The 18,877-nt window shown below is 38.6% G+C and overlaps 1 protein-coding gene across 7 annotated transcripts in view; it reads left to right on the top strand.

The window, feature by feature from the left end:
* The window catches only part of LOC100998784 (uricase), a 40,545-nt gene that overhangs the window by 7,534 nt on the left and 14,134 nt on the right, over positions 1 to 18,877 (top strand). For 2 of the 7 annotated variants that reach the window (XM_031650357.1, XM_031650358.1), the window contains exons 1-4: positions 59 to 227; positions 13,379 to 13,597; positions 16,082 to 16,198; positions 16,298 to 16,376. In XM_031650357.1, coding sequence (XP_031506217.1) covers positions 120 to 227; positions 13,379 to 13,597; positions 16,082 to 16,198; positions 16,298 to 16,376 — 523 coding nt within the window. In that variant the 5' untranslated portion in view covers positions 59 to 119. Of the gene's footprint in view, positions 1 to 55; positions 228 to 8,882; positions 8,998 to 13,378; positions 13,598 to 16,081; positions 16,199 to 16,297; positions 16,377 to 18,877 lie in introns of those variants that run through there. The other 5 variants (XM_009211862.4, XM_031650353.1, XM_031650345.1 and 2 more) reach the window with 5 other exon arrangements.

Below are 18,877 nucleotides of genomic sequence, written 5' to 3'. Positions count from 1 at the left end.
CCACCTCCCTGGTTTTAGCCACTCAATGTGGTGCTTCACTTCAAAGAAGCTTTGGTGTCCAGTTGGCTGCTATGCAATAGGTAAACATATTGATCACCCACTCTTCAAGTTAATAAAAAATGTTACAAACATCTATTTTGCCCAAACTATGCCTTCTCATTCTCGAAGCTGAATCTGAAGTAGAAAACCAGAAGAAAATGGCCGACTACCATAACAACTATAAAAAGGTGAGAGCAATTTCTTTGTGAAACAGGGAAGTAGTAGATAGACATATGAAAATAATTTCTTTAATGCATACTTTTGCATCAATTATTAAATCTGCCATTATAATAAATAGCAGTTTACATCATGCCTGGAAATACTGCTGCCTCTCTGATAATCACAGTGCTAACTATATAGTTCCAGATCAGAGGATCCAGACCAAACTGAACCCTTGTAAATCAGATTACCTCTGTGGTTGCCCTAGAACTGTTCCCAATTCTCAGGATCCATAGAAAAGGGGAAGGCTTGTGTCTCTCTGTCGTAAGACAGAGTTTTGGGAGGAGGACACTGTACCACCTGCCCAATTATCTGTGGTACCTGCAAAAAAAAAAAGGCAGGATTCTAGGCCTTATTCCAAACCTGCTACATCAGAATTCTTCCAGTTGGGCTCAGGAATCTATATTTTTAATAAGCTTATTGGTGAAGTTGGGGTACCCTAAAGTTTGAAACTCACTGTCCTGAGGCCAAGACTATGCTGTATTTGGTAGATTCACAGCTTTCTGCAGGGAGCAGACTAAATTGGCTAAATGAAGAAATATTTTTCTTACCCATTCCTCCATGGGTATTATTGTTATTATTATTTTGAGATGAAGTTTTGCTCTTGTTGCCCAGGCTGGAGTGTACCCACCTTGGCCTTGGAATCCATCCACCCCTTCCTCCCAAAGTGCTGGGATTATAGGCGTGAACCACTGTGCCCGGTCTCATTTCATTTTATATATTTTCTTCCTGTGTTCAGAAAAAAGGATTTCAACAACCCCATCCTTTTTGTCAATTAAAAAAATTTTTTTTTTAAATTATCAACTGGACGCAGTGGCTTATGCCTGTAATCCCAACACTTTGGGAGATTAAGGCAGGAGGATTGCTTGAGCCCAGAAGTTCAAGACCAGCCTGGGCAACATAGCAAGAACTTATCTCTACAAACAATAAACAAAAATTAGCCGAGCATGGTGGCACATGCTTGTAGTCCCAGCTGCTCAGGAGGCTGAGGTGGGAGGATGGCTTGAGCCCAGGAAGTCAAGGCTGCAGTGAGCCATGATGGTACCACTGCACTTCAGCCTGGGAGACAGAGTGAGATTGCCTCAAAAAAAAAAAAAAAAAAAATATATATATATATATATGTGTGTGTGTGTGTGTATGTATATATATATAGAGAGAGAGAGAGAGACAGAGAGAGAGAGAGAGAGAGACAGAGACAGAAAGACAGAGAGAGAGAGATTACTCTTCTCTGTTAAAGTAAAAATAGGAGACAGAGTCTCGCTGCGTTGCCCAGGCTGGAGTGCAGTGGCGCAATCTCAGCTCACTGCAACCTCCGTCTTCCATGTTCAAGTAATTCTCCCACCTCAGCCTCCCGGGTAGTTGGGATTACAGGTGCCCACCACCACGCCTGGCTAATTTTTGTATTTTTAGTAGAGATGGGTTTCACCATATTGGCCAGGCTGGTCTCAAATTCCTGACTGCAGATGATCTACCCGCCTCAGCTTCCCAAAGTGCTGGGATTACTGGTGTAAGCCACTGCACCTGGCCAAAAAATTTTATTTATTTACTTATTTATTTATCTGTGAGTCTTTTTGGTATTACAACTAATAACAGATACGCACCAGTAGGATTCACTAATGCATTTAGAGAATGTAAGCAAATTGTTTTCAGTTATGTAGGGCTAAAGACAGTTTGTTGAGTAGGATTTAAACTTATTCCTATTTTCTTCTCCTTATTACACACTTAGCACAGTGCCTGGTAATAGTAAATGATTCATAAATGTTAGCTAAGATTATTCTTACTACAACCTGAGCTTTTCCTGTAAGGTGGTCGGGGGACGTCTGTATTAGAATGATATTTACTAAATCCAATTTTATTTCAAGATCTGGAAAGACACTCTTAGGTTGGTTTCTTTCAGATGTCACTTTCAATAAACTTCCTTATCTCCCATTGTTGCTAACCTGATCATGCTGGTTGTCAGTCAACAACCTTTCTTATGCAATCACTACTGTGTCTAACACTGTACCAGACATTGAAGATCTCCAGGGATTTCAACATTACCTAAAACCTAGAGTCCAGTCTGTTTCAGTTTTTGCTAAAAGCAGCGAAGTAATTTGGAAAGAAACCTATGAATTTGGCGAATGAGGAAAATGCAAACTATACAGAATATTTTTCATAATATTATCTGCTTTTGAAGCCCAAGTAGTATAATATTATGTAAATGCCATAGTTCCTTCATAATCTGATTGCCTCTAAAAACAGTAGAAAATGCCCTCATTGTAACTTGGCCAAGTACTATACAGTGTACAAGTAAGAATTCTTTGCTAGGTAATGGGCTTTTAATTTCATGATTGAAGTTTTGTAGTCACCCAATTATTCTGGAAAATCTCAGTCTTGAGCTCTTCAAATAGTGCCTCTTCCACATTCTCTTTATTATATCTTTCTAGTACATTTTATGTGTTGTTCATATATTCTAGCTCCTTGTATGCCTGCATTAATCCTTATGATTATTTATTTAGATCTCTCTTCCAGTTCTCTAATTCTCTCTTTGGCAGCATTAATCTGTTACTTAATCTGTCTTTTCCAAATAACTAATTCTTTTAAAAAATATTTTCTTTAAAAATCTTTATTTTTTATTTGTACATTGACAAACTATACTTATATATATTTTAATGCTTTTTGTGTTATGTTTAATGTGCTTCTTAATCCACTTATTAATGCATTTTTACAAGTTCTATTTTTTTTTTTTCAAATTCACTTGGTCTTTCTTATGGTCTTGTTTCTTGCTCATACACCCAATCTTCTCTTTTATTTCTGTAAAAATATGAAATATATTATTTTATATTTTTGTATCTTATTCAAATACCTGAAGTCTTTGCAGATCAGACTTTGCTATTTGTTATTTCTGAAGCTCTTTCTTATAATACCTTGCTATTGTGTGTACTTTTGATTTTTGGCTATGAGTTCACATTCTGTGAGGATTTTTGGGGATTGAGATAAAGTTGGGTTTCTCAAGAACCTGGTCTCTACTGGCTTCATCAAAGTTCAGTTGTCCTTTGAGGACTCATGGGAGTCAGGAGGCTGGCTTTATTTATTTATTTCCAATAGCTTTTTGAAGTATTATTTACACACTATAAAATTTATCTGTTAAAGTTCAGCTTATTTGTGTTCAGATGTTTACAAGACTGTCGATGGATTGAGTAAAATCTAGAAGTTGACACACTGAAGGAAAAAGTTGATGTACTTGTTGTGGGAGAGTGGGGAGAGGACTTGAATTATTTTGATGAAAAGGAATGAGACAAGCAAATGATTCAAGTATTTATAGATTAAAGAATTTAAAGATTAAAAGATTTGCTACTGAGAAATGCAGTTAAAGGAAAACATAAATACAATAAGTGGAAGAGGACCAGAATATTACGTTTGGCTAATTCCTACTCATCCTTCAGGTTGCTTTGAGGATGCCAATTCTTCCTGGAAGCCTTCCTTGATCTCTCCCAATCTGGCTTAGGTGTCCCTGCAATGTATTCTCAGAGCTCACTATCAATTTGAGTAATTATCACGATGTGTTCCTAATTACTTGCTTACCTTTCTGAGTCTTCCTCTAGAGAGCAGGGGTCAGAAAACTCCTGTGCCTATTTTTGTAAAGTTTTATTGGAATGCATCCACACCCATTCATTTATGTATTACTTATAGATGCTTTTATGCTACAATGGCAGAGTTTACTTGCAACAGAGACCCCACAGCCTAAAAAGCATACAAATTAACTTCTTGATTCTTTACAGAAGAAGTTTGTTATAGTCTATGAAGGCAGAACAGTGCCTGGCTTGTTTACTGTTGCATCTCCAGCACATATCACGGTGCTTGTCACCTAGAATGAGCTAAATAAATACAAGTGAATATACAGATTGAATGAAAAAGTTTTCAGATCCTGCTGTGATTGAGTCAGGGGAAAAAAACAAGAAAAAGTTTTCAGAGACATCTCTTTTGGGGTTATGTGGAACTTAGAATGAATTTAATCAGAAAATATATAAAAGTGGGTATATAGTAGGTAAGAGTCCCATTAGAAAGAATTTTAATATAATGTTTATAAGTCAGAGAGGCAGCTAAGCATAGTAAGAAGAATCAGCCAGACCTGGGGTCCATGGCTGACTCTGCCTCTCACTCGCCATGTGGTTTCCATCAAATGATCAACCATGCTGAGCTTCAACTTCCTTTTCTAAGGGTGGGGCTTATGATTTCTGCCTTCATAGAGTGCTCTCAGGATTCAGTGAGACGCTGTGTGCACAGTCCCTGTCACATAGCTGACTCTCATACATGCTGGTTCCTTCTCACCTTGCATCCTTTTCTTCCATGACAAAGTAACTTTCTTTTCCTTGCCGATAGACTGGAATCAGTCCTTTGGTGAGGTTTTAAATGACCTCAAGCCCACGTTATTTGTGTTTTCAATGCTGTTTATCGGATAAAAGTCTGTGTTCCACTCAAACGAGTGCCATGTTGTTGAAAGCGTGAAGCTGAACTTCCATCTTGCCGCAAGGGGCAACCACCCTAAGATTTGCCTCCTGTTTCACAGCATAAACCTTCCCACCATAAACACAGAATTCATCTGAGTTCAGAATCCTCTGTAATTAAAAAATAAAAATGACTGAAGTGCTAGAAAAAGGGATAGTTTGTGCAGGGGTAGCTCTTAGTGTGGGTAAGTTCTGCCTAGCACAGTGTCTTTCCCAGCTCAGCAGGACTTCTTCCACTATATCAGTCTGCCCGTCATCTGTGTGACTTTGGGTAGCTCACTTAATATCTCTGGGCTAGTTTCTTTCTTTCTTTTCTTTTTCTTTTTGGAGATGGAGCCACGCTCTGTTGGCCAGGCTGGAGCGCAATGGCGCTATCTCGGCTCACTGCAACATGTGCCTCCTGGGTTCAAGTGATTCTCCTGCCTCAGCCTCCCAAGTAGCTGGGATTACAGGCATGTACCACCACACCTGGCTAATTTTTCTCTCCTTTTTTTTTTTTTTTTTGAGACAGAGTCTCGCTCTGTGGCCAGGCTGGAGTGCAATGGTGCGATCTTGGCCCACTGCAAACTCTGGCTCCTGGGTTCGAGTGATTCTCCTGCCTCAGCCTCCCGAGTAGCTGGGACTACAGGCATGTGCCACCATGCCCGGCTAATTTTTGTAGTTTTAGTAGAGACGGAGTTTTGCCATCTTGGCCAGGCTGGTCTCCTGGCCTCAAGTGATCCACCCGCTTTGGCCTCCCAAAGTGCTGGGATTACAGGAGTGAGTCACCACACCCGGCCTCTCTGGGCTAGTTTATTTTTAAATAGAGTCTCTCTACCAAATCACAAGGTGCTTGTGAGGAATAGATAAGATAATATGGATCCTAGAGGGTGGAAATTTTAAAAATGGTAAAGTGGTATATAAATGCAGCTTTCTACAGCAGCATGGCCAATTCCCTGCTTTATTGGAATCAGAATAAATGCTTCCTCTCTTTCCCGAATGAATGGAGGGGCCAGCCATCAATTTGGGTGTAGGGCCTATGATGTAGTGGGAAAGAGCATGTCATCTAGGGGCACATGGGCTGAGCTCTCATCCTCTCTCTGTCACCTAGTAACTATGTGACCTCCGGATATTACCTAACCCTAGTGTCTTTTTTGGTCAAAGTTGGATAATAATACCTATTTTACAGGGCTTGTCAAGAAGTAGAGGAAATAATATATGCTAATTTCCTGACATATGAAACTCTTAATAAATGGTTGTTGCTATTTTATTTTCAAGACATATATTAGGAAACAGACGTCTTTCAATGTGTGAATTTCAGCAAAATGTTCTTTCAGCTGCCTTTTTGGTGGTCTCCATCAATTCTTTATTGTGGAATCTTCTGCCCCTAATCCTAGAAGCTCCTGTGGACCTTGTTACAGGTTCACTGCCCTAAGCCTGTTGGTGCTGTGGAAAGGTTGGCAAGAAAATTAGTATTTCTCCTGGCGATTAGCAATGAGTTTCTCTTTCTTGGTAATAGGTGAAAGAATGAAAAGAAGACTCCTGTAAATGGAGACATTATTAGGTACAGGTTACCGTTTCTGCCACAGTTATGCAGATGAGTTGTTATACTGTTCTTGAAACATCTGCTAGACAAATCCCTTTAGAGTCACTCTTTGAACATAACACATGTCTTCTCCCATGATAGCAATAATAGGCCACTCTGCAGGTTAAAGCAACATGCCATTCTCTACTGGATATCAATATTTTCCCATCAACATTTAGTAGATCCTAAGCAATCAAAAAAATATCAGCTGTCACTAAGATTATCCACCATTATTGTTCTTATCATTATTGTGTATCGTTAAAATCTACCAAAGTGATATTAAGATTGTCCACATGAGTGCTCATTTTTCTCATGTTAGCTCAGCATTTTTCTCTGAAGTCTTTTTGTTCGTGAATGCCCAAAAAATAGCAGTCAAAGGAGAAACCTGGGAAAATAATTGAAAGAATTTCTCTACCACATTCCAAAGACAACAGAGACTGTTGCTATGATTAATTTTTCCTTCTATCCTGGCACACTGCAACTGAATTGTTATTTCTCTATATGTGATGGGTCCTACATAGCTAGTATTTTTGTATTTCTCTCTATTATGGAGAAGAGAGATGATGCTTTAGAAGCTCTTCTAAGACTTGAGAGAAAATTCTAGTCATTTTAAAATTTACATTTATAAGTTTCCCCTTATCTTTCCTAATATTTTTCCAGTCATTTTTCTCTAATTAAAACTACTTACATAAACACACATTTGGTGAACATACACATACACCAAATAAAAATTCATATTTAAGTATTGGAAAAAGCTTAAATTAAACACAACAATAACCTTAAATATCTGCCTTTGCCAGCGGAGTAGAGAAATTTGATGTTGAAGTATGACATGCTAGAATCAAAAACATAAGACTATAGCTAAAAGAAGCTTCTAAAATGAGGCAGTTCTGTGCAAAAAATAAACGAGTATATGCCAAAGATTTAAGTAGTTGGAAACTGTGTTATAATATTACTCCTTCTGCTAATATTTAATAATATAGAGGTCCATGGGTGGTTTCACAAGGATTTTTATTTTCTGAGAATGATTTTGAGCTGACAAGCCACAAAAATCAACCTTATTTCTTTTCCCTATAAGAGTTCTTGTAGGAAAATATGTACTGATATAGGCTGAATCTCCTTATATCCCTCCACCTCATCCTGTAACTTGAAAATATTAACCTGAAACTCCACTGATGAGTGACTTAGAACTGAAAAAACATGTTTTTCCTGCCAAAATATAAAGGACCTAAATTTTCTGAACTAATCTGAAAAATGAGGAAGCTTGTTTCTTGGACAAATAATCGATGACAATTTTCAAAGCACTGTCAAGTGTTATGGGCAAATATAAAGATGATTCGATCTTGCCTTGAAGACATTGATATTGGGAATACTAAGACATGTACACACATGACGATAACCAAGAGAGTGACCTCAGCTGCTAGGAACTCTTCGCCTAAAGTGCACTGGTAGTTCAAAGGTCAGAGGTGTTATTTCCTCTTGGGGGCATTGGGAAAGCTTTATGGAGGAGGTCCAATGTGGAATGAACTATGCTCTGTGGAGAGAGGGCATTCTAGGCTGAGGGTAAGAGTGTTGGTTGGTGGTTAAAATCACAGAGACTTGAAGTCGAATCTTGGTAGTGTGGCCAGAGAAATGTACTTCTTTCTGCCTCAGTGCTTAACTAGAAAATGGAGAAATTCGTTTGGTACCTGGTACATGTAAGTACAAATATCTGAGTGTTACTATTAAAAGGAAGCATGCATAAATACGCACAGAGCTAAAAAGTATGGCACATGGGTGGAGAAGAATATTAGCTCTATGTAAAGATTTTCCCTCAATGTGTTTAGGCAGCTAGGATTCATTTAAAATACAATTAGTATTGACAAGGATTTATTAGTTGTACATCTATAGCACAAAGCAGTGTGCACCTGTGTGGGATCCTCAGTCTTCTTTATCAAAAAGAGATGAAACTCCTGTACTGATCAGTGGTGGAGTCGTGCCTGTGAAGAACCACTATGCTCCAGCCTGGGCAACATAGTGGGATCCTGTTTTTAAAACTGAAAAAAAAAAAAAAAGAAAGAAAGAAAGATAAACAAGGATATCTCCCTATCACTTACTGATGGAACTGATTTGAAATATTTTTTTTTTTTTTGTCAAATTGGCAGGTCAGATAATAATAATAGCTAACATTTACTGACACTATGTGCTAGTCACTTTCAACCTCATGACAATTATAGGAAATAGCTGCTGTCATTACCCTATTTTACAGATCCAAAGGGGAGGGAACAAAAAAAATTAAGCAACTTGCACAGGGCCATACAGCTAGCAGGTGGTGGAGGCAGAAATTAAACTCAGGCAATCAGACATTAGAGCCTTTACCTTTACAATACTGTTTCATTGCATACAGGCAGTTGTACACTGAAAATGACCAAGTCTTCTCCCTCCTGCTGCCTCATGACTAGTTGTCAGACCGTGGCAAAGTCAGTTTGATCCTAATAATTTGGACACCAATTACACAGAATAACGGTTCTTAAACTTTTATAAGTCATGAGGCCTTTTGGAATCTAATGAAATTCTACGAATGCTCTTTCCAGAAAGATTCACCTCTCCCCTCGCCTAAACAAATAAACTTTTAGTTACAACCTCATGGAGTACACCGTTCCAATCCAAATCCATCCACTGAGCTTCTAGAAGCTAAAAGACTCTAAGGTAAGAACCCCTAGACCTGTAGTGACATCTATATCACTTTCATTATGGCCTGAAAATAATAGAACACTTACTATCTTATTGCAGAAGTGAAAATATATGAGTCATTTAAAATCCCTGAGTGCTGTCTCCAACATTACTTGCAGACAAATAATCCCTTTACATTTTAAGACATGTGTAGAAAAGGGGATTTTTCTTGTATAGAGCCAGGTAAAGATTTATTCCTGGCTGGGCATGGTGGCTCACACCTATAATTCCAGCACTTTGGGAGGCCGAGGCGGGAATATCACTTGAGCCCAGGAGTTTGAGACCAGCCTAAGCAACATAGTGAGATCCCATCTCTAAAAAAAAACTACAAAAGTTAGCCAGATGTGGTGGTGTACACCTGTAGTTCCAGCTACTTGGGAGGCTAATGTGAGAGGATCACTCAAATCCAGGAGGTTGAGGCTGCAGTGAGGTGTGATTATGCTACTGCACTCCGGCTTGGGTGATAGAGCAAGACCCTGAAAAAGAAAGAAAGAAAGAAAGAAAGAAAGAAAGAAAGAAAGAAAGAAAGAAAGAAAGAAAGAAAGAAAGAAAGAAAGAGAATGAAAGAAAGAAAGAAAGAAAGGGAAAGAAAGAAAAGAAAAGAAAGAAAGGGAAAGAAATAAAAAGAAAAATTATTCCTGCTGATATTTTTTCCAGAGTATTATTCTAGGAAATCGATCTACTTTTATAACTTCTCAAACCATACAAGCCTGAGGAAGGACAATCAAAGGGATGAGTATCAGTAATCATGAACATTTAAAGAAGGCCAATGTACCTGAGGGTAGGCAGACAGAAGTAGGCCTTATCATAGTAGCAGCCCTTTGATTTGACCACTCCAGCTCTCCATCCGTGTGCACTCTAGGTATTTATTTCTGTCAATAACTGGAAAGATCCTTTAATGCAAAATTTGATGAGTGATTATTGTTTATCAATGATAATTATAGCTAATATGTGCTTATTAATTGAGTGCTGATTATTGGTAAAACACTTTTCTAAGTCCTTTATATTTTTTTCTCATGCACATCAAACCTTAGAGATGGACACTACTATTATTCCCATTTTATAGATGGAGAAATTTGCCTCCATTCAGAGCTAATACGTGGCAAAACAAGGATTCCGCCTGGGCTGCCTGACTGCAGAGCCCAAAGCCTGTCCTTTCAGCCACCTGCCCCCTCTCCAGAAGAGAGCACCCTTTGTATTTTCCTGTATGAGATCTCTACACCGTTCCCTACGTTCTACACAATGGGACTCTGACACCTACTTCTGATTTATTTGATTAGAGAACTGGGGGAGAACAGCCTCGGTTATGGTCCAGGCCATTATCTGCTCTTTGAGTGCAGGGACGCTTTTGGTTGTCCCACACCAGACTTTTTCCACCTGCTCCAGGCTCAGGTGATTAGTTCCCTCCATACGGACTCATTGCCAGTAAACTTGATTACTCAAACTTTGCTCAAGGGCCAACTCTGCTTAGCCCAATCAGGGTCTTGCTAAGGAGTGCTGACCTGTCCTGCACATGTCTTGCATGATCTCTGGTCCGGGATGGCTGTGCTGCACTGGAAGGCTGTCTTATTAGCAATGTGAACATTTTGTGCTGCCTCACTGACTCTCTCTATACTCAATTCTGCCCTTCCTGGGCTTTTTGTTCTTTGGCCAGCTGTGCCTGTGATCTCCAGGCTGTGGTGATCAGAGGGCATAAATTCCTTGCCCCACTTTCCCAGGAAAAGGACTACCTAATTGGGGTCTGAGCTGAAGTGGCTCTTCCTGTATTGAGATCCTTTGTGTGTTTTCATTAACTATGCTGTGTCATCACACAGCAGTGGAGGCGGTGGTGGCACCATCCATTCGTTCATGATACATTTATTAAGCACCTACTTATGTTCCAGGCGTTGTGCTGAGTGCTGAGGTTGCCATGGAGACCAAGATCAAACTTGCTCCTGCTTTCATAGTTTACTGTTTTAGAATGAATCAGACACATAAAGAGGCCGTTGCAATACAATTTGATAAATATTCTGATAAGGCAATAACAAGTATTTTGAGAGCACCTAAAAGGGGCAACTACCCCAGACTCGAAGGGCTGGGGTGAACCCTGGGAGAAGTGGCATCTGAGACCTGAAGGCTGTCTAGAAGAAGCTAGGCAGGCAAAGAGGTTGGTAGTTGGGTAGTAAGGAGGAGAAAGTGTTCAAGAAAGAAGGAATAGCAAATCCAAGGGCCAACAGACAGAAAAAGCATGTAACACCTGGGCAGCCGTGATTAGATCAGCATAGCTAAAGCAAAGTTTGCAATGACTGTGGCCAGATATTATGCTGGTGAGCTGAACAGGAATGCGGATATGAAGGGCGGCTATCATTTAATCTTTCTACGTACCACGTAGGTACCACTTGCCTTCAGAGACTAAACTACTGTTGCTTGAATATATAGGGGCAGGGATGAGGCTAAGGAGCAACATTTGTTGAGTCCTGGTACGTGTTGGGGATGATGGATAATCTCGGAGACCTTTCATTCCAGACTCCAGTCCATACCACTTAAGGGCCCCGACCCAGCCAAATGCCTTCCTCCTTCAGGTAGAGTCCCTTGTGGCTCAAGATACACCAGAATCTTCCATCTGTTACTGCTCGCAGTGATCTCCACTCTGAAAACTGGCACCCTTAGTCAAGGTCCCCTCTGCTACTTCTGCTGCTGCTGCTTCCACAGCCAGACCTGGCCTCTATTGCTGGGATTAACCTGAGTGTACCACTAGCTACTGGGAACTAAGCTAGGCCTTTGACATTCATCAACAGCCCTACAAGGTAGAGGTGCTTCTTTCCATTTGCGCAAATGGGGAAACTGAGGCTCAGAAACATTAAATTACTTGTTGCAAGCCACAAAGCTTTAAGTGGCAGGGTTGAATTTGAACTTCATTTAATCCCAAAGCCACTACCACACAACAGTTTCTCTTTCCCCATCAGGCTTGTAGTTCTTACTGAGATCCCTTGAGTCTGCTCCTTTGGTTTTCCTATTGACCCTTTTCTTCAGCATGAGTCCCCAAATGTTGGGCCAGAGGCTTTTCAAAGGTCTCTGCAAGGGTTTTCCTTAACCTCTCACAAGAAAGAACTGAATTCAGACATCTCAACCCCGGAGGGCATGTTCAATGACCAACAATAGCCTGCCCTGCTCAGCTCTATCTCCAAGATTGGAGGCAGCCTCCCACTCACTACTTTAACAACAGCAGTACTTTCTGACTTTGGCTAGTATTCTTAAATTCCCCTCAGAGAGTCTGGTGATGTTTTTATTCAAATAGATATTTAGGCAGCCCTTGGTACACCTGAACATCCTAAGTATGATTTGCAGATGAGGTTCCCTCTTCGTCTCTCTACCCAGACTCTTACTGCATGCTGTTTTTCTATTTACTTTTATTTTTGTCACCTTCTTTCATTATTTTAATGTTCAATTTCTGTACTAAATAAAATAAGATTTTTCTGTTCTTCTACTCCTTCCTGCCTCTTTCCTCAAACACCAGTAAGGCCCAGGGACAAATCTTATGGATTCTACCAGTGGATATGAACGTGTTCACTAGCCAAGGCTCCAGCTTCAGATAAGGGTAGTAATGCATCAATCACCAGGCTTTTATTAAGTGTCTCCTCACTAAAAGCATAGCTCTCCCTGCAGCCAGACAGCCTTGGCTCTGCACTCCTGAAGGTAATCTGGACCCTGTCACTAATTACTCTTCTTCCCGGCAGCAAGGAGAAAAGGCAATTTTCAAATTGTTTCTATTGATCACAGGGCATTTTCTCCAGAATATCACTCTCTATAAAAAGGGCATGCAATTATTTCCAGCTAACACAGTGAAGACATTTTATAGAAGAAAAGCAGTTCGCATAGTGGCCATTCTACAACTTAGAGTCAATAGACTTGAGTGCAAATCCTGGCTCTGTCCTTTACTAGCCGTATGAATTAGGGCAAATCACTTAATCTCTTTGAAACTCACCCTCTCCCTCCATAAAATGGGAATATTAGTTCCCATTTTACACTGGGATTATAAGGATTTTACAGTGCTATTACAAGGATTAGGTTAGTAGGGATTAAATAAAACAGCATAGGTTTGACCCAGGAGGTCCTATTAACGTATTTATTATCAAAAAAGCCCTCTACCTGTCAGGCTTCAGAACAATCTGATATATTTTCATTCGCTGCTTGGGATTCTCTTTTTTCTATACAAGTTCCCATTCTTCTTCAAAAGTAGAATGTGATATTGCTCCCATATATACTCTGAATCTCATCTTTTGCAATTGTATGATAAAATGAAGGCTTAAATAAGTTTCACCTAACTTTTGGCTTTCATTTAGCCTTCTTCAATAAGATGCCTGTGTTTTCATTGCAGAATGATGAGTTGGAGTTTGTCCGAACTGGCTATGGGAAGGATATGGTAAAAGTTCTCCATATTCAGCGAGATGGAAAATATCACAGCATTAAAGAGGTGGCAACTTCAGTGCAACTTACTCTGAGTTCCAAAAAAGATTACCTGCATGGAGATAATTCAGATATCATCCCTACAGACACCATCAAGAACACAGTTCATGTCTTGGCAAAGTTTAAGGGAGTATGTGTCATTCTTCTTAGATGCTGCCTATCTTGATGCAGAATTTGCAATAAAACAGCATGAGGTGTTACTTGCTTATTTCAAGTCCCCTTTGCATTTTAACCTATTTTTACATTTAAGCCATTTTAAAAAAAATGTTCTTTTCTAGCCTACATGTCTCAGGATTGGAGAAAACTTTGCTGAAAAACAAACAAACCAACCAACCTCACATCTTTGTTTCCTTGGTTCTCATCTCACTGCAATCTTTTAGGCAGAGAATCTTACTGGACAAAATACATGTTATCTCTGATTAGAATCAAAGGAAAATCAAGGTCCTGAAAGAATTTCAGAGTAGAATTTTACACATTTTTGTCATGCATTTCTTTGAGTCTTACCATTTATTTTTAATTTTTTTTTAGAATGGTGTGCATTTATAGAAGAAAATATCATTTCACTTCTTGTTATTAATACAGAAGAATATCTTGACTATGAGATACATTTATTTTTATTGTTGAAATCTGTTTTCCAAATTTTAATACCATTCTAATTTTCCCAACTCTATTACCACTTACTGTTCATATACAGTGGTTATTAGGACTTTTCAAGTGAGACTTAGATCTGATAGAACTGGTATTTTAGCATTTCCAGCTCTGGTTTCTTTTTTTTGCGGGGGACGGAGTCTCACTCTGTCACTAGGCTGGAGTGCAGTGGCATGATCTTGGTTCACTGCAACCTACACCTCTTGGGTTCAAGCGATTCTCCTGCCTCAGCCTCCCAAGTAGCTGGGACTACAGGCACATGCCCCCATGCCCAACTAATATTTTTGTGTATTTTTAGTAGAGACGGGGTTTCACCGTATTGGCCAGGATCGTCTCGATATCCTGACCTCGTGATACGCCTGCCTCGACCTCCCAAAGTGCTGGAATTACAGGTGTGAGCCACCACGCCCGACCCCACTTCTGGTTTCTTTAAGTGTGATTGAAGCTGTGCTGGGTCACCCAGATTTCCGGGCAATTCAAAGTGATTTTTTTTTTTTTTACTTGCCATGAAGTCTAAAAAGACAAGAAATGTAGACTGGAAAGCTTCTTTTCTCATGTTTTTTCAAGAAATCCATACCCATAATTCATTAAATGAACAAACATTGCAATGTAATTTCTACAACTCCTATTTCTACCTTGAACCTTTCTCTTGCTAATCAGAATGACCCAGCAAACATAGATGGGGCTGTGGAAAAAAGAATTGCATTCTTTAAAAAAATCATTTGAAAGTAGACCTGTACTGTGATATGGACAAGGGCCAGGTACAACAGATTCTTGTATTTCCTGTATTGTGTAGGAGTTTGCAGAAAAGTGAAGAAAGGACCCGAATGTTAAAAACTACTTAAAGTCATTCGTTATGGATAGAGTGATCGTGTAACTTCTTATCCAAACCATGACACTTTTGAGCTCAAAATAGGATGCTATTCATAATTATTCTGGGCCTACAGGTATAAAACAGAACTATACTGGGGAAGCCTGTACAAATACTTCACTTTAATTATAGGCAAAGCCATTAATAATTTGCAGACTGTGCTAAGACCATAAAATATTACTAGGGATTAATATGGAAGCTGCATTATGGGGGTGGAGAGCTGGGATCAATAGAAGGCCTGTATGCAAGGTACGGAAGGTGAGGTGGCCCTTCATTAACGTTCCTTGGGAAACTGGGAAGCCTCATAGAGTTCAGAGTGTTATAGTGTGCTGTGGTTGGTACAAGTGATGACTGAACTCACTGTGAGAAGAATCTGAATGTTAAGTTATTTTTTGCTCATCCGCTGACACACCCTCTCCTGCAAAATGGGTTTCTTTTAAAAACAGAAGAGTCTCATCTGGTGATGGTGATTATTAACTTCATTTGGGAGCTCTAGTAAAAAACTGAGATAAACACCTTTTTCTCTTGAGATAGACTCTATTCTGTGCTTGTCTAGTTCTAAAACGCAATTCATCAGGAAACAGAACATCATGAGCAATATCAAAAGAGAAAATTACAACAAGTTTAGTTATAGATTGAATTGGTTTCTATTTACCATTAGGGATAGCTTCTGTTCTACAAAGAAGAGTAAGAGCTTTCACCGGGCAAGAACAGAACATTGGGTTTTGTAAGATGGGAACAAGAAACAGAACAATGGAAAAAAAAAACTGATTGGTTAACATCAGGTTTCAGATTACTTTTTTGGTAAGAGTTAAAGCAGAGGGGACTTCCTTATTATGCTGACTCAGATAGACTGGAATCTTCTGTTTTCAGGAAAAACTGGTCTATTTTGGTATCTATCTGCTTCCTTAAAGCTTCAATTTGATTATGTGGCATTTAGCATAAGTGACTCCATTTTGGTCTGGTCTGTTGGGGCCTAATGCAGGAACTTAGTCCAAAGCGATGACCTCCCATAATTTCATTTAACAGTATTTATAAATTATTTTTAAATGGTACAATGATTTCTGGTTTGAAGCATCTTGTTCCTTTTTACAGATCAAAAGCATAGAAGCCTTTGGTGTGAATATTTGTGAGTATTTTCTTTCTTCTTTTAACCATGTAATCCGAGCTCAAGTCTACGTGGAAGAAATCCCTTGGAAGCGTCTTGAAAAGGTTAACTCACTTATTTGTGCTCTCAGTTTAATTAAAGAAATTGGCTTTATGGCATGTACTGAAATTTTCCTGGAAATAATTTGTTTCCCTAATTTTCAGAATGGAGTTAAGCATGTCCATGCATTTATTCACACTCCCACTGGAACACACTTCTGTGAAGTTGAACAACTGAGAAGTGGTAAGAAACTATTTTTCACGCTTTGATTCTATAGTAGCAACTTCAGGGTGGTTTTGTTTTCTTTTTTCTTCCTTTCTTCTGAACAATGCTGTTTATTAACATGGAGGAAAACTGTAGAGAATTTTTAAGACTTTTAAATCTGAGCTAGAAATGAATATTGTGACTTTGAATTACATTAAAGAATTATCTACTTTTTGTGTTAAAATATAAAAATGAAATAATTCATTTTGCAACAACCCTGGGGATTGAGTCAGGTAGATCATTTTTATTACCAGATTTTGAGGTAAGGCAAAATTTAAAAAGGCACAGGCTGAAAAGAACCCAAATCTCTGAATTTTCTGACCAATATTTTTTGTGCCATATCATGTCACAATTATAGTAACCTTCATAGGAAATATTTACTAAGTAATAGTCAAGTTTTCCTGAAATTTTATTTGTGTAATAAAACCACTAATATTGTAATTCCTATAAAATGTATCTCATTTAAGTTAGCAATGGCAATTATATAATTCTATTTGCTAGGAAATTTCAAAATTAATTATGAAACACAATTATAACATAGGTGTTATTAGTACTGATAATTGAACTTAGCAAATATTAAAATTTCCACAGCTTGTATTCCACAGATTTGTTGAGCTTGTCAGAGTTCAAAAATTGGCTAAGAGTTAGACTAGAGGACCTCTAAGAACCATGGAGCCAAAGCTGGTAATAATGTCTTTATCTCAATAAAAAAAAAACTTTAATGGTTGTTATAAAATGAAAGGGTTGACTCTGAAATTTTTCTATTTTCCTTCCCTCCCTTCTTTACTCCTCCCTTTTTTTTTTCTTTGCTGTTCTCTTCCCTTCCTCCTTAGTAGGAATTTGGAGTGGCATCTACTGAATATCAGATTTATTATAAGGTTAATAAAATATAAGGTCCCTTCTCATTCTGAGTTCTTTTGGATAATGCCCTCCTTAGGAAGTTCTAGTGTATTAGCTATTTTTAAATATTTTCCACTATCTGAATTAAAGTCTATACATACCTAGGGCCTTCTCAATGTTTGATATTTATAAAATTAATGTTATAAAAACAGTTATAAAATTAATGTTAGATAAAAGAGACTAAATAGTTGTTATATTTGGTGGAAAAGATGATCTTTATCACCCAGGTGTGTAGTCATATGCTATATTAGCTTTCTGAGCTATTTGTTAAGTTAAATTGGAACTAAATTCTTTCTTTCCTTCCCTCCTCTCCTTAGCCCTTCCTTCCTTCCTTTCTGTCTCTCTGGTTCCTTCCTTCTTTCCCTCTCCCTTCTCTTCCTCCCTCCCTTCTTCCTTCTTTTCTTCTTCCTTCCTTCTTGTCTTAGATATACAGCTTTGGAGGAGAGAGAAAGAAGTTTCCTGACTCAGTGCTATCCTACCCAAGCCTCATTAACTGCCCTCATAAAATTAGAAACTCGAAATCAGCTCTGCCCAACTAAAGTATAATGTAAGCCATATATGTAATTTTAAATTTGTTTTCATAACCACATTAGAAAAGCAAAAAGAAATCAGGGAAATTAATTTTAATAATATATTTTATTTAAATAGCATCAAAAATATTTCAGTATGCAATAAGTATAAAAATTACTAATGAAATACTGTACACTCTTTTTACAAAATTATCTTTAAAATTCTATATCTTATATTTGTAGCTTATCTCAAGCTATGCTAGCCATAATTCAAGTACTTAATAGCCACATGTGGCTTAGTGGCTACTGTACAGATCAGCGTCGCTTGGAACTGCTTTTTGGTGACTTTTGGGATATGCTTTTTAACATTTGTTACATTTTTCAATTATGTAAAATCATAACAGCAGCTAGGATTAGGCCTCAAGAGAGCTAATTAACAATGAGAGCATTTATGCAAAGTGCTTATGTCATTCATTCATATACTATTCATTCAGCAATTAGACTTTGAGGACCTATCATGTATGCAAAGGGCTGTAGAGAAAGAGAGGAATAAGATGTTCCCTGACCCTGGTCAGACAGATTGATTGCAATATGAGAGGCTAAAGACTATGATGAAGGGATTAAAAGCATGCTATGGGAACTGAGACGTGGAAGAAACTCTTTCCAGAGCAGTCTGTCTGGAAGGCTTGACAGGGGAGGAAAAAATACTCCAATTGACTTTTGAAAACTGATTCAGAATATGCTGCGCATTGAAGGAGGAAAGGGAATTACAGGCAGAAGAAACAGGATACATATGAGTATAATCCATGAGGAGTGGAAGAGGGGAAGTAAAATATTTTGAGCACTTGCCTCATGCTGAAGACTATGCAGGGGAAGTAATTTATTTAACTGTGGAAAGGGCAAAGCATTTAAGGGACAGTAACAAGTTCAGTGGGTCTGATTTCTAGAATGTAAGAAGGGAGATGAAGATAAATAAGTTGGTGGTTTGGGCTGGAATCTGAAGGGCCTCATGTGCTATACACAAGTTTAGTATAAGATGGAGGCAGTTTTGCACAGTGGTGAAGCAAGAGG

The sequence above is a fragment of the Papio anubis genome, chromosome 1 (genome assembly GCF_008728515.1).
Source record: "Papio anubis isolate 15944 chromosome 1, Panubis1.0, whole genome shotgun sequence".
Taxonomy (NCBI): Eukaryota; Metazoa; Chordata; class Mammalia; order Primates; family Cercopithecidae; genus Papio; species Papio anubis.
Note: the sequence above shows the minus strand (reverse complement) of the source record. Positions and strands in the feature narration are given on the sequence as shown.